This window comes from Oryzias melastigma, linkage group LG8 (assembly GCF_002922805.2).
Source record: "Oryzias melastigma strain HK-1 linkage group LG8, ASM292280v2, whole genome shotgun sequence".
NCBI lineage: Eukaryota > Metazoa > Chordata > Actinopteri > Beloniformes > Adrianichthyidae > Oryzias > Oryzias melastigma.
The window spans coordinates 12,761,298-12,786,940 of NC_050519.1; the positions used below are offsets into that span (position 1 = coordinate 12,761,298).

The 25,643-nt window shown below is 39.3% G+C and overlaps 2 protein-coding genes across 2 annotated transcripts; both read right to left on the reverse strand.

Moving 5' to 3' along the window:
• Nucleotides 1-6: 6 nt before the first annotated feature.
• Nucleotides 7-1,818, reverse strand: LOC112146495 (heterogeneous nuclear ribonucleoprotein A0). Its single transcript, XM_024272351.2, has one exon. It carries the CDS (start codon nucleotides 1,479-1,481, stop codon nucleotides 51-53), a length of 1,431 nt encoding a protein of 476 aa, XP_024128119.1. The 5' UTR covers nucleotides 1,482-1,818; the 3' UTR covers nucleotides 7-50.
• A 12,479-nt stretch (nucleotides 1,819-14,297) lies between these two features.
• On the reverse strand, nucleotides 14,298-25,234 carry LOC112146500 (heparan sulfate glucosamine 3-O-sulfotransferase 6). Its single transcript, XM_024272358.2, has 2 exons — nucleotides 24,421-25,234; nucleotides 14,298-15,953 (listed from the first exon to the last, which is right to left on the reverse strand). Exons 1-2 carry the CDS (start codon nucleotides 24,933-24,935, stop codon nucleotides 15,335-15,337), a joined length of 1,134 nt encoding a protein of 377 aa, XP_024128126.1. The 5' UTR covers nucleotides 24,936-25,234; the 3' UTR covers nucleotides 14,298-15,334.
• Between the last annotated feature and the right edge of the window lie 409 nt (nucleotides 25,235-25,643).

A 25,643-nucleotide genomic window follows, 5' to 3' on the forward strand; every position in this document is an offset into this window, starting at 1 on the left:
AACAACCACACTCTCCTTGTGTGGGTTCATAACAGAAGGGTCCCGAGGGTCTACCAGCCCCCGGTGTAAGGAGCAGTGCTCTGGCCGCTGAAATAACCATTGTTTGGGCCATAGCCAGAGTAGCACTGTCCGTAGCCATTGTAGACATTCCAGCCTCCAGGAAGATTTTCATGACCACAATGGCCACATGAGTATGTGCCGCTGTATCCCCCGTTATCATAAAATCTGGCGTCATTTCCATAACTATAGTATCCGCCATAAGAGCTTCCCTGGTCGTAATACCCGGCTTCGTGAGAGCCGCCGTAACCATTTTGATTTCCCCCCATGACTCTTGGTGTTGTTGCATCTTCTCCCTGCATCTCTTGCTTAGTCAAAGCTTTCTTCACTTCAACTCTGTGTCCATTGACGTTGTGGAACTTCACAAGTGCAGCTTTGTCTGCTGCTGAGGGATCTGTGAAGTGCACAAAGCCAAATCCTCGGTTTCTGCCGGTCACCATGTCTACCATGATTTCAGACTTCTGGACTTGACCATACTGAGAGAAATATTGGGTGAGGTGGAGCTCGAAGATGTCGTTCTTCAAGCCACCAACAAATATTTTCCTCCCCATAGCATTGGCAAGAGGTTCAGGCTTATTACATTGCGGTTTTTCATAAGCCTGTTTAACTTTCGTCGTGTTCACGTTGACTGTGTGTGAGCCGCCGTATCCCTTGTTATCATTAAATCCATTTCCAGAGTCATGGTTTCCCTGGTGGGAATACCCGGCTCCATGTGAGCCGCCGTATGCCCTGTTAGTGTTATTTTGGGGATAATCTCTGCCAGTGTTGCCATTTTGGTTTCCCCCTATGACTTTCTGGGTTGTTCCACCTTCTCCCTTTATCTCTTGCTTAGTCAAAGCTTTCTTTACTTCAACTTGGTGTCCATTGACTGTGTGGAACTTCACAAGCGCAGCTCTGTCTGCTGCTGAGGCATTTGTGAAGTGCACAAAGCCAAATCCCCGGTTCTGTCGGGTCTCCAAATCCACCATGATTTCAGACTTCTCGACTTGACCATACTGAGAGAAGTATTCAGTGAGTTGGAACTCGAAGATGTCGTTCTTCAAGCCACCAACAAAGATTTTCTTCTCCATGGCACGGGCAAAAGATTCGGGCTCTTTAGATTTTTCTTTTGCAACAGCTCGTTTAACTTCCACTGCGGTCCCGTCTACTGTGTGTGGTCTTGCAGCCATGGCTGCGTCGGCCTGCTCCGGTTTGGCGTAGGTCACAAAGCCAAAGCAGCGAGATCTGCTCTGGACCTTGTGTTTGATGACGACGTGGTCTATAAGTTCGCCAAAGCGCTCGAAGTGCTGGCGCAGGCCGTCGTCGTCTGTGTTTGCACTGAGTCCGCCCACGAAAAGCTTGTTGGGATGTCCAGTCATTTTTGGGTTGCTGGGTTTTTGGGTTGTTGGGTTGTTGGGTTGTTGGTTTTTAAGGTCTTGGGTCATTTGGTTTTTGGATCTTGGGTCTTTTGGTTTTTGCGGTCTTGGGTTGCTAGAGAAGCAATCTCAAGAATGTTGCAAAGTGGGTCTCTTCAAGGATTTTCGAAGCAGCGACATATGGGGCCAAATTACATCATTTGACATCATGTGCCTACTTGTGAGGACATATGGCGTCATGTGACTGCAGGTCTTGTGAGGAAAAATGACGTCATACAAGCTGCCGCATTTTTAGTGTAACCGGGAGTTTTAACTTGTAGGGCACTAGGACCCAGAAAACGCCTTTCACCAATGACGTAATGCGTGCGGCTGCCAGTCAAACGTTCTTTGATGAGTTCCCGCGGGAATACGGCCGTGTGTTGATCAGCAGCTGCTAAACGTGAACTGTCATCAACTGTCAGCAGCAATCCAGCGCTGATCCTTATGGCATAGATCCTGTTCATCTTCTGGAGCATTTTAAAGAAGATTTTTCTCAGGATCGGTTCTGCTGTCGTAAACCCGAACCCTCCGGACCGGATGTCATGTGGAACACTGGACTGAATGTGAGCGAGTTTCAATCATTTGAAGACAATTTTAGCATTTTTTATTTGTAGTCATCACCTGTGTTTGAATGTAAATGTTTTTAGAAGCTCGTGTGGTGAAGAAGCTCCAGCTGTGTGGAGCAGTGATGGAGGAAGGTCTCGTTACAGACAGTGAGTGTTTGCACTTGGATCCTCTTTTCTTCATGTTCTGATGGACTTTTTTTCACATGTTCTTCATCTGTTTCCAGTACGAGTTGGTTGTGCCTTTAATCTACCACTATTTTACACCAATATACTTTTTATACCACTGCATTTTTACTTGACTGTTATTGTTTTAATGTGTCTCTAATTTATTAATTCGTTTTAAGTCCTTTTAATCCGGGGCCTTTCAGAGTTTACTAAACAGTAGTTTTAGATATCATTTCTCGAGCTGTTCTTCAGTGTGTCCTTTTACTTGCAGTTTGCCCCTTTTATATTGTTGTGATCAGTTTTAGGGCCAGTTGTATTTTAAGTGTTGTGTTTTTCAGCTCTGAGTTTGTACTAAAACGACTGTCGGTTGTGTTCCTTGTTTCCGTTCAAATAAACCTTTGAAATCTGCTCCTGCTTTGTCCAGTTCATTCTGGACTCCTGCTTTTTCCACTGTGCAGTCTCATTGTTGCATTCACCTGTGACCCGTTTTAGAACTTTATTTACAAATATGACCAAACAGATGGGCCGTCTAAGGGCAGATGAGAAAATGACATTTGAAAAAGATCATATTTGTGAGGTAGAAAGTACACTGGTCGGGTCACAGAGCTCCCTGCTAGACATCCACATGCAGACAAATAAAAACCCCAACATGCCATTGATTGAGCTCCTCAAACCCCTCTGATATTACATGTTAAATGCACATATTTTATTTAGATCAATATTCTGAACAGCTAAAACGTTCTTCTACCAGATGGTGGCAGTACAGAACAGCGGGAACTTTTAATTCTAAAATGAAATGTTAACATACAGCAGGATGACATGAATACTAGAATGAGCTTCAGCAGGAAATGAGGCAGCAAATGACTGAAAACTATTCCAAGATCAAATAAAGCCGCTGGGCGCTTTGCAGACACAGTCGGGGGTGTAGATGTCATACAAGCAGGTTTTACTTTGGGACATTTTGTCTTCTGTAAACCCTGAAATCAATCAGATCAGGTGGTCAGCTGATAAACCATCAAATCCACTGGAAACATTTGATTTTCTGTTAAATCAATTATTTTTATAATCTCTGAACATTGTTAGAATTACATTTTAGAAATAAAGATGGGATATGTCTTCAGAAACAGCAAGAGGATGGTCCAGAATTTTAGTCAACGTTGCAAAATATCATATTTTTAAAGAAGTAAACATCTTTATCCATCATGCAGTTACCATTACAGCTGCCTGAACCTGCAAGAGCAAACATTTCAGCCACATCAGGTCAGGAAGTGAAACAAAAACCATGAGGCCGAGTCAGTGGAATTAAGATCTTTAATGTGAGGCTCACCTTCAAACATCATCTTACATTTGTATTGTTTCAGTTACAGGAAGAGCAGCTACAGGTGGAGCGGGACAGAGCAGAGGTTCCCAAACTGCTGACGGGAAGAAGGAAAGACATAACCTGATGCTGAGAGCATTCAGAGATTTACAGTTACACTCTTAAGGCCTTTTGACAGATTGCTCTGATATGAGGCTTCACTGTTGGAGGTGGGAGGGTTTGGGAACCGCTGTTCTGAGACGGAGCCCCCGACTGGGCCAGGTTTCAGCGAGTCTAATAGAGTGGGCAGCACAGAGGTAAAAAAAGAACACCACAAACGGTGGACAGAACATTTAGGTACGAAGTGAGGCTCCTTCAGATCAGGAGACAGAAAGGTCAGCTTCATTTAGCCCTGAATCGATTCCCACTGTTCCCTCCTGAAGCAGGCCTTTAGATCTGCAATGAGAACCAAATGCAGGACATGTCAAACACTAGAAGAACAGCGTTTTCTACAGGAAACGTGACTGCTGAAAATCTGAGCTTGGAGCTGAAGACGCTGCAGATGATAATAACAGGCTCAGACGGCTGCAGTCGCAGGTTAGGATGTTTATACAGAGATGCTGCTCAGAATTTGAGGATGACAAACTAACAGTGTTGCTTAAATGCAGGTTAGTCACTGATGTATTCTGAAAACAGACAGAAGCTCGTCTCGACTGCAAGCTGGTCATCAGACAGTTTGTGTTTGCTTTTCTCATCAAAGTAATTCAGAGATAATAGCACTTTACAAATGGATGGATTTAAGAGCTTGATGGTAGAAGCTGATGTCAGTCTCTGGAGAACAAGTTTGTATCTTTCTGCTGAAGGTAGTAAACAACAGGAATCTTGGGTAGATGGATTAGTGGTGAAGTGTCAGGCTTTTTCCTTGAAAGTGTTGATAACATTATAACTTCTGACCCGATCAAGAATAGAGATATCAGTGCAGGGGTGTCAAACTCAATTGCACAGGGGCCAAAATCCCTTAGGTCACGGGCCGAACAATATAAATATTTACTGAACATTCTAAAATTACATTTTTAAAACTTTAAAACCATATATTCTTTACATAATTATGAAGTAGATATTAGCATTTCCTGTGATAATGCTAGTGCGAATGCTGTAAGCTGAATTTGGCTGCTGAAGATGCTGGTGCTGATAGATGAAGATGTTGAGATTGTTAGCTGAAAATGCTGAAGCAGATAGCCAGCTAAATTATTAGCTAAATACCAAACTAGCCAAAAAAACTTTTTTTTTTAAACATAGGCTAGCCAAAACAGCTAGCATGTAGCCAGAGGGCCGAATCCGGCCCACGGGTCTTGACTTTGACACGTGTACTAATGGAAGATGTAAATACAAACATGATTAAGTTCGATTTACCAGAAAGGCTTTAGGATAGGAAGTATTCAAACATGGTATCTCTGTTTGAAAAAGACGATAAATCAATTTTTAAAAGTTCAATATTTGTATTTTCAAAAAAGGATTATTCAAATAGTACACAGTAAAAGTGTCTGAAAAATACAGAGTGTTTAGCCAACTTAGTCCTGAAGGAATGAAGTACAGTAAGATCAAGGATAATAAAACAGGTAGTCTGGGTTGTTCTTGACAGTCCATTGAATTTTAATGTGCTTTTCCTACTTAGTATGAACTTTACTATTATGTTCTTCATAATAATTTTTAACATCTGTCTGTGGACAACAGATGACAAATAGTTGCTGGGTTAATCGTTCCAAAGAAATCATCAAAATTGAAATTAAAGTTGGGCAACAATAACACACATAAGCATGATTTGACATCGTGTTCATTTTTACATCAGATAATTACAATTTTTTTAAAGAAAGTATTACAAAAAACAAGATTTCTCAATTTAGGTCCAGTCATTCTGATCAGCATCACCTCGAAGAACAACAACCGATTTAACACTATTTCCCACAATGCATTGTTTTGTAGTCACTCAGCGGCTCTGTTTGCGCAGAATGCTGAGAATACGAGCGCACCAAAAATTTAGGAACGGCTGACTTGACCACACAAATTCGTATGACAGCTGGCTTGACCACAGTAGATAAACAACTGGTGCGCACCAGATAGTACAACTGTGTCTTTTATGGTGAAAAAGTCAGCAGATGGCAGTGCGGTGCTAACAAAAAGACTTCCATTTGCTGCCCTTTTGCAGATATGAAATCATTTTAAATAAATTGTAACCTTTTTTTAACTTTCTGTTTAGACAAGTGTAATTTGTAATATAAGGATCAATATATGCCAGTGATAAAATGTGTCAAGCATTATAAATGTAATTAAACTGGTCCTAAGATAAATGTAATAATCTAATTTATGATTTTAGATTAAAATAAACTTTATTTTAATTTTAAATTGTATTTTGTGTCAATGTAAATCAGTTTGTTGTACTAGAAGTGGATTTAAATGTTTAAAATATAAAGATTTAGAAGATTACAATCTCAAAATGAAAATGAAGTTTTAGTCAGAACAGTTACATGTATCAATATATAAATAATACAATGTGCTTACACTGCAAAAACTATTTCAAATTCCAAAAAAGTCTTTAATTAAGCAAGGTAATAAATGTGTTAATAGGTTAAGAAAAATGATCTGACCAAGAATTGATGTTATTCTAGTTACTAAGTCGTGCCTAAGATTATTTTACTATTGAAAAACTTTATCAATAAGATATTTTGCTTGCAAGACAAAAAAATAACTTTTCTTTTTAGCAAATGTTTTTTAAGATTCAGTTTTTTGCAGCTCTTCTTTCATTTTCCTATTTTGAAAGAATAAATAAATCTTAATTTTGATCATAAATAGTTTTTTACTTGACTGATCCATGCACCTTTTTTCATTAAGCGAAACAGTTTTATACTTGGAGTTTATTCTTCCTCTTAAGGGTTTTGTCCGCTCTAAAAATAAAGTTGCCCTACAGGGAGAACATTTCAGGACCCGGACTCTTTCATTAAGGAGCTACACTGGTGAAACAGACTGTGGTTTGGTGTCACCATGGTGTAATCGACAGGGCTATAGGCTTAAAGACAGCGTACATTGCTCTAAAGATGAACTGTTTTTCACAAACAGCCTCTTAAATGCAGCAAAACCGTCATGAATGCTGGAGCTTGAACATCTTGAATCGTTTCTCATGTGATTTTTTTATGGTTTCCAGTAAGAATGCCACATTTTTCTTGTCTCATTAGACCACAGAGAGGAGGATCCTGGTGCATCTCTCCATCATCTTGGAGAAGAGAAGGAGCCGACGTTTCTGGATCGCATTTGTTTGGGAAGCTTTTGGGATGCTTTGCTGAACTCTGTCCACCCTTAATACATTTCAAAAGAGTTCACAAGCCCACACAGAGGCTTTCTCTCCAAAATTATGATAGTTTTTAGAGCAGTAATGCCAGAAAACCTCAAACATCTTTTATTTATACATTATTTTGTTTTTCTTTGGTCTTTTTTTCATCTGAATTGTTGTGTTTTAATTATGATTATTCTGTTTTTAGCAAAAAAAACTGTTGTTTTGTAGAACATAGTTTCTGCAGAGCAGCAGCAGAAATTCACTTCTGAGTTGTGGGTGGGACTTTCTGTTGAAATAAGCCCACCCGCCCTTCCCATCACCAGTAGCTGGCTAGCTTACAGCCGCTCACAACCCCAATCAGATGCCAACTCAGACAAGGAAAACAAAGATCTGTTCGTCTACAAGTGGATCCATCAGGATAGAGAAGAGCAGTCAGCTTGTGGGCCACCTAATGTGTTTTTTACATAAAAATACATCCTTTTTTAAATTTAAAATTTCCATCTGCTCCTGATTCACACTGATTTGAATAGAGGGATTACAAGAAATGCAATTTTAAGCCTAATTTTCTTTAAACATGTCCTCCATCATCAGAAAAAATGCCACAAGAACAAATTAGAAATACCAAAAGCCCAATTTTCATATGGGTGGGTCTTTAAAGGTTTGGCAACATCTTTCTGTGGTTAACTCAGACTTTTTCAACATTTTCTTCTTGTTGCAGCAGTCACGTTTTTGTTATTTTTTTTTCCAGAAAAAAGTTTGTGAAAGTTTCTTTTCAGATGATTAAAAAGTTTCAACCGTCATTTCCACTCATTTTGTTTACCTTTTACCTAATTTTAACATGTGCAGTAAATGCTGATGCATTTCTCTCACAAACTTTGCTTTCCGGTTCAATCTGAGCCTCCAGCTGCCTGTCAGCGACCGGTCTGGTGTAACCTAAGTGGATACGTCATCTTTTCACACCTTCAGGGCATGCAACCTCCAGCACTCATAAGTCCTGACCCTCAGGCTGCCAGAAAAGAATGAGTGTCAAGACCAGTCAGATCCTATGGGATCTGGAAGCCATAAAAGTAGGAAAAACTTTTGTTTTTTTCTCATCACAGGGTCAGAACAGAGCACAGGTCAGCTCAGGTGCTGTCTTTTAACATCACACACTCTTAAAAATGCTTTAGTAGTAGTATTAAAGGCTCATTCAACATCACCAAACACCAAAGCTCAGAACCACTATTTACTACATATATTCTTACTTTTTTGACAGCTGTTGTTGCTAAAAGAAACTATGAAATTTGTAAACCATACTGCAATTTTTTTCTGTAATCTCATCATTACATGCAACCCTAAACGCAAAGGATATTCAGCCCAAAAAAAACAGGAATATTAGAGATAGCTCTGCTAACTGAACACTTTTATTTAAATAAAAATGGTTTAAAATATGAATTAATTTTAACTTTAATAATTCGTAGCAATAAAAATTCTACTCCATTTGAGTTTTTAAAGCACTAACAAATGCAAAATCTCTGAAATATCAACAGATGTAATGCATTAGTAATTTTCAGTTTTGATTTGTATCTGCCAGAGTGATGGGAGTATTAGTCCATAAAGTTTTACCACTTTACAGTGTGGCTTAATAAATCATTACAAAATTTGTAATCTGTAACACATTGAGGTTTGTGTGGAAAAAAAACCCATTCAAATCCTGTCTTCACACGACCAACAGTGATCCAAAAATGTAATCTTGACTTTGCACCGTCAATTTTTCTATTTTTTCGTAAAGCAAAGCACGCCAAGGAAGGGATCTGGCTTGTGGGAGCGTGTTCCAGCCTGGCAGCCTGTTGGAGCTGTTTGCGTGTTCAGAACAATCGCGTTCAGAAAAAGTGGCCCGGCTTTGCGTGCTGCCCTTGATGTCACCAAACGGGCCTGTGGTGGGACTATTCCTAGAAAAACAACCACTGACACACAGAACCTTTATAGAGGCCGAGTCAGACATGGTTGTATGACAAAACACATCAAAGAACAACTCAGATGGGGAAGAAATTGAGTTAACTGGATTTTCAGAATGAGGATGAGTCAGTGTGGACTCGAGCACGCTCAGACTGAGGAGTCTTTTCCTAGGAGTTGCTGGACGATTTTCCTCTGATTAAAACTATATTTTTGAGGTTAATCTGTCATTTTTAGATCTGAATATTTCACAAGGAAAAATGACAGATTGGAGCATTTTTGACCTTTAATTCTGAACAAACTCTTTTCACTCATAAAGTGCTGCACTGGTGTTTGACAAAAACAAATGCTGCTCATTTTTCCCACTTTTTGGCAGCAGCATCTATGTTTATTTCTTACAACCAAGAGGAAGGTTTTTTCACAAATTGTTATCCATCAACTTTTCAAATCAAATCCCAACAAGAAAATCCAAGTTGGAATCCGAAAATCTGAAACATAACCAGAAAAACAATCTTGAAAAAAGCTTACGTAAATGATGTTAATCTTCATGTATCTTAAACAGGCCTACATTGCAATATGCTCCTACAATAAAATATCTCTGTACCAAATCTGTCTCTCAGTAATAAAAGCTGGATTCACGTTTTAACAAGGTATGGTGAGGTTTAACCACAAAGGAAAATGAGAAATGCTAGCAGGTTTTTTCCCCACTCATTTGAGGGAGTTAATGGGTGGAAAGTGTATGGAGTCCTGAATGTAAATTGTCTAAAATTTGTGGCTTCTTGAAGGGAGACAGCCTCTTTCCTTCAGATCACAGTTTGCATGATTGAGAGGAAACCTATGGAGCTTTACACACGATGTGTGATGTGAATGAATACATGCAGTGTTTCTGCACTAATACACATTAGATAGACCGAACTACTTTCAGAAGTTGATTTTAAAAAGTGCAGTTAATGACAGATATTTATGAATGCATGCCATTTAACAGTTTTAATACAGTTTTTAAACCTTTTTAGAAATTATATCATGTCTGTTTCTCCCAGGTGTGATCAAAATATATATTTTTAAAATGATTTGAATCCATACAAAAGTGTAAAATCATTCGTTTATTTAAAAAATGGTTTTACTGGTAGATTTCTAAAGGTATTTTTTGACATTATGATTTCAAATGCAAGGTATAGTCTTTGATTTAAAGTACAAAGTGATACAAATAGATTCTTTTGAAACTAAAAAAAACACCCTTATAGGTTAAACACAAAAGAAGATTTCAAGCAATGATTTAGTAAATGTGTGGTTTTGTATTCTAATCCGTCAAATATATACTTTAATCCAATGTCTAGTCAGATTTGGACTTCAATCCCAAAAATGCAAAATCAAAACAACTGTCAGGGGAAAAATACGCGTGCATGGCAGCTAAACCGACCAAAGAGGTCTTTAGCCTTAGAACAAAGTTTGGGTGGGAGAGAGCTCTAAATCCACCTAATAAATCTAACTTCTCACATCTTCTTTTTTTGTCTAAGCCTTTGTTTTGCTTGTTAGCTTGTCTTTTGATCTGGTTAAACACATAGCAACATATATATATTTTTTTGTAAATCTGACCCTTTACACTCTAAAGATAATCTTACATCAAAGCTTAATGTTGGCTTTAAAACTAACAAAATTGTTCTAAAAACACCTTTAGTCCAACTTATGCAAAACCTAACATTTATACCCTGTTCCAATAGAAATCATGTTTTTGGTGTTTTTAACATGTTCTTTTTCTGATGATGGAGAACAAATATTAAGAAAATTAAGATTAAAACTGCGTTTCTGAGTATTTGTTTACTCTAACTTTTGTGAATCAGGAGCAGACAAAAAATGCTACTCGAACAAGCTTTTGCATGTGATGTAGAAGCTAGAATTAGCAGGCCACAAGCTCTCTGCCTGTGGAATCTGACCTGCAGCACTCCCAAACTGTGACAGTTTGAAAGGGAAGATGCATCTGTTGCAGACAAATAGATCTATGTATGTCTTTATTTTCATCATCTGGCTCAAAACTATATGGCTGAACAACTCCAATATTCCTCGCCATTTTTGTTGCACTGCTAATGTTAGAGGTGATAGAGTTGCTAGGGCCTGTGAGCTAACGAAAGAGCAAGTAAACAAAGGGCTGATGGGAAACCTCTTCCAGGCCAACAGTCTTGCCCAGAACTCAGAGGTAAATCTTTAATGAACAACTGCCGCTCTGCAGAAACTATGTCCTACAGTTTATCCATTAATTTATTTATTTTGTTTTAAAAAAAAACTGCATAATTATGATTAAAAGACCACTGGGAACACTTTTAAAATGTATCAAAGGATAATTGGAGTGGCACATTTAAAACTTTTGAATGGAACACTTTATTATCTTTTATTATCATTATTATTATTATTTTTACATTTAAATCAAAGTTCACTTGAAGCGCTCAGGGTGACAGGACGATCCAAGGGGCTTCTAGTTTCCTTACAGTTTTCAGTGGAGATTCCAACTCACACCTCTAGGGGCACCATCTTTTGGGTGTCATAAAGTGTACAATTCCTGTCAGTCTGCATTTTTTTCCCCGCATTACCTTTTCTGTTTATCTTGATTGACCCTAAAGTTGGGATAATCCTCAATCGATGTTCAAAATATCTAGTTTTTGACATACGTTGTAAGTATGCACCATAGAAAACTGATAAAATGTGTCAAATACAAATCTAATATAAATCATTTCTGTTCTAAGGTATTTGATGTTTGGGAAATCCCTGAAATTAGAGGAACAGGCAGAAGTGACAAATAGACAATGATGTGACACACACAAAGACTGGGCAAGACAGAACAGCAAGGGGCACAAACTTACCAAAATCCAAACAGGGAGTTAAACCAACAGTAGGAGTGCATCAAACAAAATTAGAAGATCCCCACAAAGGCATTACGATCAACTCTTAATCCACAAAACAGGTCTCTACAGATTCCTGTTTTCCACAAACCACATTGTGATAGAGCCTCATGCATGTCAGCTCCCAGCTCTGATGAACTGAACTGTTACTTTCCAGCCTTTCCTTCAACTCTATTAAATTTCCCACCTCATTACAAATGTTTAATTGAGGTTGAGGCTGAGGGTTGCTGTCCTGCTCATGGAAGAAAAAGGTTTACGACTGCTCCAGCTCTGTTTATGAGGCATTCACAGAATGGAATATTAATGATCACTTCATGACTGCTTCTAGGCTGTCAGAGCGCCGTCCAGTCAGCACTGTGGTGGAATGATAAAAGCAGACTGATGGAGTGACCATAACATGTTTAAGTTTGGGGAGGTTCACTGAATACATGTGTCAAACATGCAAAAAAAGAAGATTATTTTGGCTAAAATACTGAGGGTGAAGAAAGTTTGCAGTCTTATGTCACAAAAAACATAAATACAATAGAAAAAAACAACTGGTTCCAAAAATGTGGTCAAAGTTAAGACATAAAGAAGCTTTAGGTTAAATTGATCTCATAGAACATGTTTACAAAAAGTCTTGAAAAAGTATATATTAATGAAGCCAAAAATAACTTTTTTGAGGTAATTACATGATTTCTTGTTTGTATTAGCTGCCACGCCTTTTATTATTGAACAAAAGTTTGTGACAGTATTAGACAAAAACAAATTCTGTGATTTATGGTGCAAAGTATGATTCCAAACAAAGAATTTTTTTTAACTAAAATGCTTCACAAAATAAACAAATTTCTGCTTTAAAAGTATTATATAAAAAGTTTAATTCACCTTGAGTTCTGTGCAGATGTATTCCTCCCTGTCTGATGTGGTTTTGCATGTTTTTTCTTGCTCTACCACAGAGTGGTACCAGACTCTGTTTTGAAAAAAATTGACTGAACATGGTCAAACCTCAGATCCAGGAACAACAGTGCAATTTCCGTCCGGTCGTGGAGCGATGGACACTCTACAGCTCTACACTCTCTGTAGGGTTCGTGGGAGTTTACTCCGTATGTGTTTTGTGGATTTAGAGAAGGCGTTAGACCACATCCCCCGTGGTGTCCTTTGGAGGGTGCTCTGGGAGTTTGGGGTCTGGGGAGCCTTATGGAGGGTCTGTATGGTCTGTGTGGCCAGAGCAGAAGCTTGGTTTGCATAGTCAGACCTTTTAGAGGAGCATGTTGGACTCCGACAGGGCTGCCTTTTATCACCGGTTCTGTTCATAGTCTTTATGGACAGAATTTCTTGGCGCAGCCAGGGGCCGAAGGGGATCTGGTTTGGGGACCACAGGATTTCATCTCTGCTCTTTGCAGATGATGTTGTTCTGTTGGCTTCATCAAACCAGGACCTCCAGCATACATTGGGGCAGTTTGCAGCCGAGTATGAAGCGGCTGGGATGAGGGTCTAGGGTTATGGTTCTTGATCGGAGAAAAGTAGTGTGCCCTCTCTGGGTGGAGTATCTGGAGTCTTGTTCATGAGTGAGGGAACATCAGAGCGGTGAAAAGTGAGCTGAGACAGAAAGCAAAGCTCTGCATTTACCAGTTGATCTTCGTTCCAGTACTCACCTATAATCATAAGCTCTGGGTCACGACTGAAAGAACAAGGTCCCGAATACAAGCTGTCGAAATGACCTTCCTCCTCAAGGTGGCTGGGTGTCCCCTTAGAGATAGGGTGAGAAGCTCGGTCACCCGGAGAGAGCCTCTCGCCACCTTCTCCTCCACATCAAGAACAAGCCAGCTGAGGTGGGTCGGGCATCTGGTCCGGATGCCTTCTGGACGCCTCGCTAGAAAGGTGTTCCAGCCATGTCCCACTGTTCGGAGACCCCGGAAAGACCCAGGACACACTGGATAGACTACGTCTCTCAGCTGTCCTGGGAATGCCTCGGGGTCCCCCCAGAGGAGCTGGAGGAAGTGGCCGTTGAGAGGGAAGTCTGGGTATCTTTGCTTAGACTACGGCCCCGCGACCCGGTCTTGGATGGAAGTACTTAACATTTTCTGTTCATTAGCATTGCAATAATTCTTCTTTTAGATACCATTTATCCAATTTCAACGTCCACAACTTCAATTGCTAAATGTTATTGTCATAAGTTTCGACCTTTACCATATTCCAAAAAATAAACAGGCTTCAAGGACAAAAGTTATCTTTGTATTTGGAAATATTTGGTGAAGTAACGAATTCATATGATTCACTATAAAAGAAAATGAGAGAAATTTTGTTCTTTGAATAATTAGACAAGAACCACATGTTTATTGCTTAATAGTTTTGAATAGTTATGATAAAAACTATGATAAAAATGGCTTAAAACATTAAAAAAATGTTCCGTAAAGTAAATGTTCTAAGACAAGTTATGAAATATTTTAGCCTTCATATTTTTATACAATAACTTTCTATGTCTTTAATATTTAAAACAAATGGTGTGAACGTTTTTTTACTATCTTTGTGGTGACAGACATGAGGATTCATTTTTAACTCACTTTAACCCACTGGCCAAATGGGCCTTAAGCATCTTTGACTGCATGTCTTTAATCTAATAAATGTAAAAATAAATAAGGACTTATGCCAAGAAAATGAAACAAAACTCTGACATTTCATTTTGTATAAAACTTTACTTCCCAAAACAAAGTGTTAGTCAGATCTGCTTTTGTACATAGCAATGGGTTTAGTGTTGGCTCAAAAGAACAAATCAGTATAATCATTGATCTAAACATCTACAAATGGTTTATGATGGATGACTAAGAGCTCATACAATTGGCACTGTCTAAAACAATCAAAATATAGCTTTGAAGAAAAAATATCAGTAACTGAATGTGCATGCATGCCTTTAATCTGCCCTTTTCAAATGAGGTTTCACTAAATAGCCAAACTGTCCAAATAATTAACTTCAAAACTCCAAATAAACCATATCCTAGCATTGCGGAGCGTTACATAAACCCCAAAGTCCAGTTAAACAGCATACCAGTTTATGTATTGGCTTGTCATGAAATAAATAGCTTTTTTTCCCCCTATAAAATACAAAATATAAATGTATTCTATAGTGACGGAAATCATAAATAGGTGTTTCATTTTTAGACAAAACAGAGACAGTAAAATATTGCATTCATTATACGCTGTATAAACAAGAAAATAGTTCCATAAATCCTTACTGTTTGCATATTAGCAGCACTGTGTGCACATCTTCCCTTTAAACTGTCGCAGTTTGGGAGCGCTGCAGGTCAGATTCCACAGGCAGAATTTCTTCTCTTCCCTGAGAATGCTAAAACGGTGAAAGTAAATGAACAAAATAAAAGTATTTTGTTGTTTATAATAAACACTGTGCAGGATGAGTATGTTAGCATCTTTAGTGATCGACTAGCTTTTTAGCTAACAAGTTGAAGGTGTTGGGCTGCAAGTTCCTTCTTTTCCTAATGAAAAATGCACATTTTTTATATTGTAGACAGAAAAAGGAGATCTTGCAGCTTATTATTTCAATGTTTCAGAGTTGATCTCTGCAGCTTTTTGTAAGATTGAGTAAAAGGGTTCAGTGGTTGGTTTTAGTGGGTGTTTCCCTGTTTCAGAAACATCGTAACACTTTTGGTGTAAAAAAAAAGTACAAGATTTTTGTTTATATCTGGGCTAGCACAGTCCTGCTGTCAGTCCCAGCCAAAGTCCTGTCCGCTCAGTTGGTAGAAGCGGTGGTTGAAAGGCCTGTAGAAGTCTCTAAGTCTCTGCAGGACCTCAGAGTGGATGTCAGGATGAGGTCTGCCTTTGGACTTTCCAAGGCAGCGAGGTCTGCTGCTCCCCTCTGGCTTTTTCAAACAGGGAAATCCTTTAGTCTGGTTGAAGTAGAAGTGTTTGTCAGAAATCACCCTTTTTAATCCCAAAAAATCCTGGACCCGGCCCATCTCCCCTGCTGGGTCGGACACTAAACGTTCCCCACTAACAAAGAGAAACTGAGACAGGGGAAAGTATTGGAGCCAGCTCTCCAAGTGTTTGGCATAGAGGCCAATGCGCACGGCGCTCCACGAGGTATCGATCAGGCCTGTGGTGGCGTTTTTCAAGGCGAGGCTCTGAAAGGATGGAAGGCCCGGGTTCTTGGACAGTGTCTGGGTGTAGTCCGATACGGCACGCGTTACTGGATCCCTCACCACCACGATCAGTTTGGTTTGGCAGTTCATCGTGCAGACGCGGCTGGGAGCCTCCTTTGTGACAAAGTAGCTCGGGGTCTTCTCCATGGTGATCTGCCCGTCCAGAGTCCGAGGCATCAAGTTCCTGAAGAAAAGAGGAAATTCAAGTATTTACCTCCAAAGTCTTGTCTTTTATCAAACTTACTTGTTTATTTGCAGCCTAACTTTACTTGAAATACCATAAAAGGAAACGTAAATATCCCCCTTTAAAAGTCTGCCTGATTAAAGCTTTTTGTGCCGTGTTATTGTTTGAAGGCCCCTAAAAGCCCTTCAGAATGTCATGGTGAAGCTTCACATCAGGACCGGTTGCTCACTGTATGTGCCTGATGAATCAAAACCACAAAGCCTCAAGGACAGCTGAATAGCAATTTCCTACAGATTTTCACCCCCTACTTCTTCCTGCGAGCGGGAGGGCTTATACCCCTCATCACGCTCCACCGCTCTGAAGGTTCCTCAAAGACTAACAGCCCGTCGTGGGCAGGAAGTGCAACCAGCTTCAGCAAGTATGTTCAACATATGGCTGCAGTGGAGAAAAAAGCAGTGCACACTATACTGGTAAATGTACACTAAACAAAGGTTTATTTTACTATATTACTTTACTAAAGAGGTCAGATTTGTGTGATCATACGTGAAACGCTCTTCTGGAAAATAATGGGGGGTTTTAAAAACGCTACAATAATAGGGAAAGTACTTAATTAATCATTTTGCAGTTTGACAAATGAAAAATAACCAAAATTGTATTCTAGCAACATGCTTTAAATGTTGGCAATGAAACAACAATGTTATGAGATTCAAAGGATTTGGTAGTAGAATTTGCACATAAGAAAGGAATTAGTTCAGGGACAAACAAAATCTTTAGAAATTAATGACAAAAAGAAACATTTTGCTCTCATTTTTGTGAAAAGATGAAAACAAAAAACAAATTAACATTTCTCTTAAATCAGTAGCTTAACCCTTTAAAACCATTGGTATTATATGTGATGCATTTATTTCTGAGACCTCTATCTCATTAGCATGATCAAAACCTTCCTTAAAAACACCTTTGAACAAAAATTGGTTCATGTTTCCTGTCCTATAGTTCAACATCATTCCACTAGGGGCAGTAGAAGGGTTTTTCCTGCTATTTTCAAAATGGCTGCCTCCATGACATCTCATAAACACAAAGTTTAGTTAATTTTCTATCCCTTATGGTGAGACTAGCTCATCTATTGTTATTAATTTTAGTGAATGATTACTTTCTGGGTTGAAAGAGTGCAAAATTTGTTGATAAATGTATAATACAGTTAAACCAATGTTTAAAATGTGTGGGTTAAATGGGCCATACAATGATTTTCTTAAGCCTTTCAGAGTGAACTATATCCATTTATTTGATTATATATTACATTTGGACCACTAAAAAACAAATTATCTATGAAATATAGTTATTTTTCATTAGTTTTTTCCTACTCGGATGTAAAAACGAGTCGATTCCTGAGGCTCCGCCTGCCGCTGGATGTGGTGCCGCCCGTTTCATGACGTCATCCCAAAGAAAGTAGCATGTCTGCATTTCTAACGGGAAAATAATCCAAACTTCTTCAAAGATGGATGCATATATGACATATCTGCCTTTAGTGGGCTCGGCCATTGCTACACTACTTCACAAACACACGCGGCTTCCGCAAGTCAGTGCCCGACCGGGAGTTGGGGGGGTTTCTTAAAGGAGCCCCACGTCTAAAGTAACAAAAACCTGTTTGAGCTGGAATTTATCGAAGATAGGACACAACTGGAAGGTATATAGTATTCTGTATCTAAAATGAAAGTCTTTAAGCTGATCACTACTAGCTCTGTGGAGAAATTAGGTATTGACATTAGACTGGGGCAGAGATGTCAGGGTAGACTCTTCCTGGAGGGGGCGGTTCGCATCGTGCTGATGTCAGCAAGATACCATCCGCTCGTTTTTGTAGGTATGGGAGGGGCTGCTGCAGACAGTGCAGGCTTTTAGAAGATTACTCTTAAATGCATGAACGGATCAAAATATCGTTTTGGGTTTTTTTATATTGAGGAGTGCACAATATGATGCACTGACCGCCTCAAAAAGTAGAATTTTCATGGTATGGGCCCTTTAAAATATAAGACAGTTGGTAAACAATTCATGTAATTATTTTTACAAATTTAAACTAGCATTGTTGCTAGCAAAAACCGCCCAACATACCACAATTTAAACTGTCTAACTCATAAAAAAATTATTTTGAAACAAAATTGTGGATTTTATCAAAGGGTTTAAAAAACATTTTAATTCCAAAACAAAAATAACATTCTTTCAATTCTTTAATGTAGTGCAACATCACCTACACAACTTATTTTCCCATGTTTGTTGATTCCACAAAGCATGCATTATATATTTATTATTTCTTCTGTTCTGATTGAATTTTTAGTACCCGATTTACTGCAACAACTGTCAAAGTAGCTGATAACCAGATAAGTTTGTGTATTTATCTGGGAAAAGCAGCTTGTGAAAATCAGAGTTGTGGTGGAAGCAAATGGCCCCGCATGACGAACGGATGTTGAGCGCTGCTATAACAGCAAACAGTTTGTCCGCCATTCATGTAATCAACAAATCTGCCAGGGTGTTACAGGAACTGGAAAGGAGCCACATGGTAAAATTCAAATAAACAAACAAAGAAGCATATGTGTTATTGTTCCAGTTTGATTGCCTCAATCAAATCCAAATGCCACTGACAAGAGGCCGTTTAGAAAGGTTGATAGCATCAGAGTAAAGTTTGTTTTCATTATTTCAGGGACGCTGTTGGTGGTCAAGCACTAATCAGAAAATAAAACAAAAGCGTTTTTTGCGTGTTCATGAAATTTAAATGTCACAATTTGAATTTATGAGGTTGTCACAAACTATATTTTGGAGTTACTGAAGTTGCAGTTGCAATTCTATTTCACATTTATTAAATTGGACAGTAATTTTAACAAAGAAACTTTTTAGTGGCACATGAAAACGTACAGTTTTAATGTTTTTCTTCTTGCTTTTAGTCATTTTAAGCCACTGTTAAATAGAGCCCATAATAAAAGACCATTAATTGATTACAATCTAACTGCAGGAGCTGGCCCTTTTCTGCCTCCCTTGTGTCTGATCAATATGTCTGTCTACACATGACAGACAGTCCTCGGTGTGTTCAAATGTGTTTCTGCACACATTATAGCAAAGGTGTTTGCTGATGAGAAACCAAGCACCGTCTCCTCCTCTGCGCTCCTCTTCCTCATCTATAATCCTGTATTTGTCCTTCACTCCTTCACACTCCCTCACGGTAATTGACCATAAGCTGTCTTTCCATACTCGTGAATAATTGATCAGTCATAGCTTTTACCTCTTCTCGGGTTCCTATCTCCATCACGACAATTAGTGTCATTATGGAGAAATCAATAGTATCCATTTTCCATCATAAATCAGCCTGTGTGTGGTGCTGTGACAAACTGTAAACAAATCACTGTTGATTAATCTGAAAAGCATACCTGTCATTCAATATTTATGTCCGCTGCCTTTATGAAAAACTAATGGTGCCAATATGTTTTCAGTTTAACCCACTTCAAGAGAGCTTTGCTGACTACCCACGCACAACTTCCTGCTGTTAAAAGGACGTGGCGCTTACCTCGCTGAAGTGCTGCAGAGCTGATTTTACTACTGATACACTCTCAGCAGCCTGATTTACAAGATTAAATGAAAAACTCTAGCAACAAGGATGTGGCCGGGGGACTTCCTGGCCCCCAGATTATAGGTTCCCCTGTTGAAACGGAGCGACGACACCCCCGCAGAGCTTTAACAAAAGCTACTCTGGGCAGAAGGTGGAGCTGATTTGAGGAAACTGAATCCTAAAATCGAATTATCATGTCCCCTACTCAAGAGACGGAAAACTTCTTGGTTCCGATGTTCACTGATTCTTACAGGCTTCTGCTTCTTTTAATTATTTTATTTTATTATAGGAAAGACCCCATTAAAATCAGGGCTGTAAAAATGAAAGATCTTAAAATGCAGACTGTGGTTTTCCAGCAGAGTTTCTATGATGCGTGTCAAAGTCAAGGCCCAGGGGCCGGATCTGGCCCACAGGGTAATTACACCCGGCCCCCCAAATCATTTCATATTATTATTTTGTAACATCCCAATTTTGACAGACTATATATTTTATGGAGTGTAAAAATTGAAAGTTATTTAAGATTTAGGTTGATTTATTCTGGAACAATGTCTGTTTTTATACATATTTATGCTTAAAAAGTTACATTTTAAAAGTTTTAACAAACTCGAATTGAATCATTCAAGCAGAAAGCTGATTTGTGTTTGAAATATTTTTCTAGAAGTGAACATTTTATGTTTATTTGTGTGAAGAATTGTTTACTTTTGTTTTACCTGCCTGAGGACCACAGATAAAGATAATCCTTTTAGTTGTCTCGTGGCTGAAGAACTTTTTAAACATATGATGTCAGAGAGTTTATCTGTTTGTAATTACTTCTTTACTTCTAGTGCTTCAGTTTGTCTCAACCTAACAGCTGAAAAAATGCTTTTATTGGCTGGAAAACTCAATCTTTGATTTGTATATTTCAGCCTCCATTCAGACGAGCTACAGTCTACGCCTTATCTCAATTTAGGCTTCACTTTCATGCTCGCTTGAGGTTTATTGAACTTGCTGTTTGGCTAAGTTTAATCTTGATCTATAGTTCTATGTGGAGTTGAAGTGAAACTCATGCACACAGAACCACCACTGGCAACATTTCATCTTAGATTTTAGATACTAGTGGGCTCTTCGAAAATGAAATCCATCCATTTTTTAACTCCCTATGTTCCTGTTGGGAGATGCAGGAGCTACTACAGTGGTACATTCTGCTGGATGATTCACCGGTCCATCACATGCAACAGCAAACACTCACATTCACATCTGAGGAACAGTTTGGAGTCACTTTTAACTTAAAAGGCTCCTTTGAAAAATAGATTTTTAGTTTCAACAGGACTTCCCTGGTTAAATAAAGGTAAATAAAAAATATAAAATTATGTTTCTGGACTTTAGGAGGAAGTTGCATATATGCACAAGAGGAACATGCAAACTCCACACAGAAAGGTCCCAGCTGGGATTTGAACCTGTGAGGTACGTGGGCTAACCACTACACTGCCATGTAGCCTTATTGACAACATAAACATTAAAATATCCACTTTTTTGCACTTTTATCACAACATGACTCTCTAAAATTCTCTGCTTCCTCCTAATCTGCTGGCTTAACTTGGTTAAGATGATTTTTTTTCTTCAAAAACTGTTTTTTTTTAAGTTTGTTTTTCAGTCTTTTGTGTAACAGCAGGTACTTTTTATTTTCGTCCACAGGTCCATCACATCTGCATTTTTCCTTACTGCAGCTCCGAGCTGCAGCGACTTCCCGGTGCCCCAAAGCGGACCACAATGTGCCTCATATTATAATAATTCTCACCATATGGGGTGTGAGTGTGGGCTTTTTCCAAATCCCTTTAACACCACCTACACCCAATTTCAGCCAAAAGCCACCGCCATTAAAACCAACTACCTCTCAGCTCTCCGAGCAGCCCTTCCTGTTCTGTTACAGCCATCAGCTGTGTTGAGCCTCTGTCACTAACAGCCTCAGGGCTGAACACGGAATGAGGTGTTGGGAAAATCACCCAAAAAAATGTTTCTCCGTGTGTCAGGATCGACTTTAATAAACTCACCTGCTTTCAAAATTGCAGGTGTTAGCATCTAAAGCACTGAAAGACTAAATTATAGCAGACCATTATGGAAAAATTCACATATTTTATGCTACCATAAAAAACAATTAACTAAAATATTTGTTGAATTGGTTTTACATTATTATCAACAATTAAAAAAATATTTTGGTAGTTTTGGTGGCATTTGTCTGGCGATAACTAGATAGAAAAGTGAAATTTATTATGGGTTCAAACCTCCATCAAGCAAAATGAAAATTCATAAGTTTAGAGCACACCTTCCACTCATGTGTAAGTAGATGCTTCCAAAGTAAGTGCAAAAAACACTTTTTAGCTGCTTTTTTAGTCTTCCACGACATATTTCCAACATTTTGACAAAACATATTCCAAAAATGAACATTTTTAGAGTATTAACAGTGGTTATTGTCCATACTAATTTGCATAAATCTATATTCTTTCTCTGGGATTGATGTTATTTTCATCCATGCTGGCATTTCTGCTCACTGCTCAATGATTTATAGGATTCTTTAATTGCAATTCAGTCAAACGTGGCCTTTGATGTCAGAAATGGGTTGATAAACTCCTAAAAAATTAACCGATTAAACTTTATTTTTATACATGAAGTTACTTCCATAAATAGAGGAAAATAACGCCACACTTTTTGGTCTTTCTTTGTTGTTTAAAGTGTTAAGAACTGCTTGTTCTGCTGTATCGGTCAATCAAAAAGCAGAGGTTTCTCATAACTTATTCCTGTCAAAGCCATGACAATCAGAACCATTGTCCCACAGAAAGCTGAGGGGTTTTTTCACTATTCTGTGGTGGCTCTCAAGTCCCATCTGAAAACCATCACTTCCCAAACGCCATGAAAAAAACCACCAAATCATTAAATCTCTTTTTTAGTGCATTGTTTGTGGCTTTTCCCATTCCTGTAAGGCGCTCCCGTGCATGCATGCTAACAGGAGAATGGGTGGGAGAGGCAGACAGGGTGGAAAGGAAGGATACTTACAGAGCACTCAGATAAAAGCAGTGGTAAGCGCCCATAAAACAAAAGTCTAACCGCGACTCATCCAGGATTATTTGTTGGGACAGCAGATAGTGCTGAATCTGTGAGGAGTTATAAACGTGCAGCCCACTAAAAGACTCATCTAAGGCCACAAACTTCATCCATCTGCTGCACTCTTTGAGTTTTTCTGCAACCAAAATCATCTACAATTACCAATGTACACAAATTCAAGTAAAATAGTTCATTCCAAAAACTTTAAATTCACTTCTTTTGATCAAAAACAGCATGAATCAAAAAACAAAGGCAGCTTTTAACAAATCTGTTTGATTCCAGATGTGAACAGGAACTAATTAACTATCAAAAACTAACAACTGACAAAAATCCCACATGTTGGCATCCAAGAGTTATGTTCCAACAAAGCCGTCAGGACTGTCAGTATGTGTCGCTCGCGTCTGTGCAGGTTACTGCTGATAAACGCAAACAGATTTCCCCAATTCCTGAGATCTCCACAAGCAAGGAATCATCTTTCAGTGATTTCATCCAGGATCACTTTGCAGTCGCCTCCTTCTATTGTTGAGGAAATCCTTTCCCATCTCAGCTTCAAGTCAATGAAAAGTCTTTACAGAAAGACTGTATTTTAGACCCCATTGAAGCAAAAAGAAAAATATAATTTGAACATAAAGTTCTAAATTCTCGTTAAACTCAGAAACTGTAAAGCAACCAGTTCTAGTGTTTCAAAATAAAAGCTTTCAAATGAGGAAAAAATGAGACCATGAAGGGAAAAAGAGGACAAGTTTAGCACTTTTAAGCCACATGTGTTCATATAAGACTTTCCATGTTTTCACATTCAAACACCAGGGTGACTAAAGGATTCGGAACACTTTCAGGAATCAGTTCCTTGAACTTTTAGGTCAGCAGACGACTGCTTTACCTCTTTAAGTGTCGGTATGAGATGAGCAACTTAAACATGATGTTTAAAGATTTGGGAAAATTGTAGATAAACATGTTAAAAGAGTAGAAATAGAAGTTGACGGAGAAGACGAAAAATGGAGCGGCCTGCTAAAATTATCAGTGGTGAAACCATTTCCATGTGGCACCACTTAAAATCCAGCAACAGGGGTCGCAAAACATATGGAAAAACGGGATGAAATTTCATCTTCTGCTCCACAAAAACACTTATTTACCCACGCTCCTTCCTTATCCTGCTGGATCTCCTGCTCAGAGGTCCTGAAATAGTTCTGTCCTGCCACACAGATGAGAGCTCGGCTGGGGCTGTGCTCAAGAGTTCAGAGAACATCTGATGATGATCAGAACCAGCTATATCCAAATCAGTTGGTGGGGCTGTAACTACTCCCCCAATATATATAATATATCAATGCTACAACAGAAGCCATTGCAGCATTTTTTTTCCTACAATCAAGTTCATCACAAACTTTCCTAAACTGATTACAAATAGTAAAATTGTCCCGCCAGCGCAGGGTGCGGAGATGATTTGTAAATGGTGTTTTGGATGACTGTCAGGATGATGAACTGCTCCTGGAGGACCTGCTGCCCCTTTGATCTACAGCAGCACACACTGAGAATATCTGAAGCTGATCTGAATACATCATCCGTCCTGCAAAAAGGCCTTCTCGTTTATTGACAGGAGGCATCAGCACATGTGCTGGGCAGACACATCAATGCTGCTCACCTGACCCCTCAGCTTGACATCATATTCATCATCCTGAAGTCATAGATCTGTAGGAGAAAAGCGTTTGACAGACTCGCTGGAATCAATTCAGCTTGGTCATGCCACGAAGGTATTTTTTAGACTAAAAGGTTATGTGTCTACATGTGTGTTTGCTGTACCTGTACCACTCCAGTCCCTTGTCATAGAAACGGTCAAAGAAGTGCGGCTCTGCGCCAAACGCCCTCACGTCCGGGTGGATGCGGAGAAACTCCAGCAGGGCGCGGGTTCCTCCTTTCTTCACGCCGATTATAATCGCTTGCGGGAACCGTTTGCTCCCAAAAGTGTTGGAGACAGGTATGCCGCTGCTCTGCGTGCTCTCGTTTTTGCTCCTCTGCCCCTCTGCGTCCACCTGCTGTGCGCGCGGAGCAGCAGCGGTGCCGTTGCGCACGGAGCGCGCGTCCAAAGGAAAGCGCGGAGACGGTCGCAGATCCTCCAGCATGCGGCGGCGGTCGTCAGATATGTCATAACCTCTGTGTGGGGCTTGCTGCTTGAATAAAGCTCTTGGAGTGGAATCACAGAATCCCGTGAGGCAGTAGAAGAAGTAGGTGAAGATCAGGACCATGGTAAAGCACACAGAGGCTTTGGAGAGCACCTTCCACAAGTTGAACCTGATTCTGCATCCGCCACATCCCATGAGTTGATCTCCAGCTCAATGCCAAAGGGCCGAAACGGTGACAACATGCTTCCTCCTCCTACATGGGTCGGAGTCTGTTAAATCTGTGAGGAACCTGTTGCGCAAAGATGAGAAACCACGTGGGAAACTTTCCTCACAGCAGCAGCAGAGATTACTGCAAGCTATTCATATTCTTTTTCATTTAAAATAATCTAAACTTGTTTTAAACGTTTTATCTGAAACAAAACTTGCCCTCGTGCAGTCAGATGAGCCTCCTGTTGTGCGCTCTGAGATGTCCTGCTCGACTCGACTCTTATTCTGTGTTCCCTCACCCCACCCAACCTCATCCAGACTCATGCACCCGCCCTAAAAGTCTCCACCCTTCATGCTTTAGAACAGTTATAGAGAATAGAATAGAATAGAATAGAATAGAATAGAATAGAATAGAATAGAATAGAATAGAATAGAATAGAATAGAAGTTTATAGACTCATGGTCTAAATGTCAATCCATTAAACAAAATATAAGCCATACTGTAGAATTAAAACATAAATTGATGCTCACTTCTTGGCAGATCCTGTCAGGAGTCGCCAGATCTAATCAGCTGTCTGTGACCCACACACACTTGGTTTGGCAGAGAGTTTTAAGCCTGACAACCAGGCTGGGGACCGGCACAGGGAGACCATACTCGGCCCCCTAGGCATGAAGGGTCTCTACCCATACTGGAGTA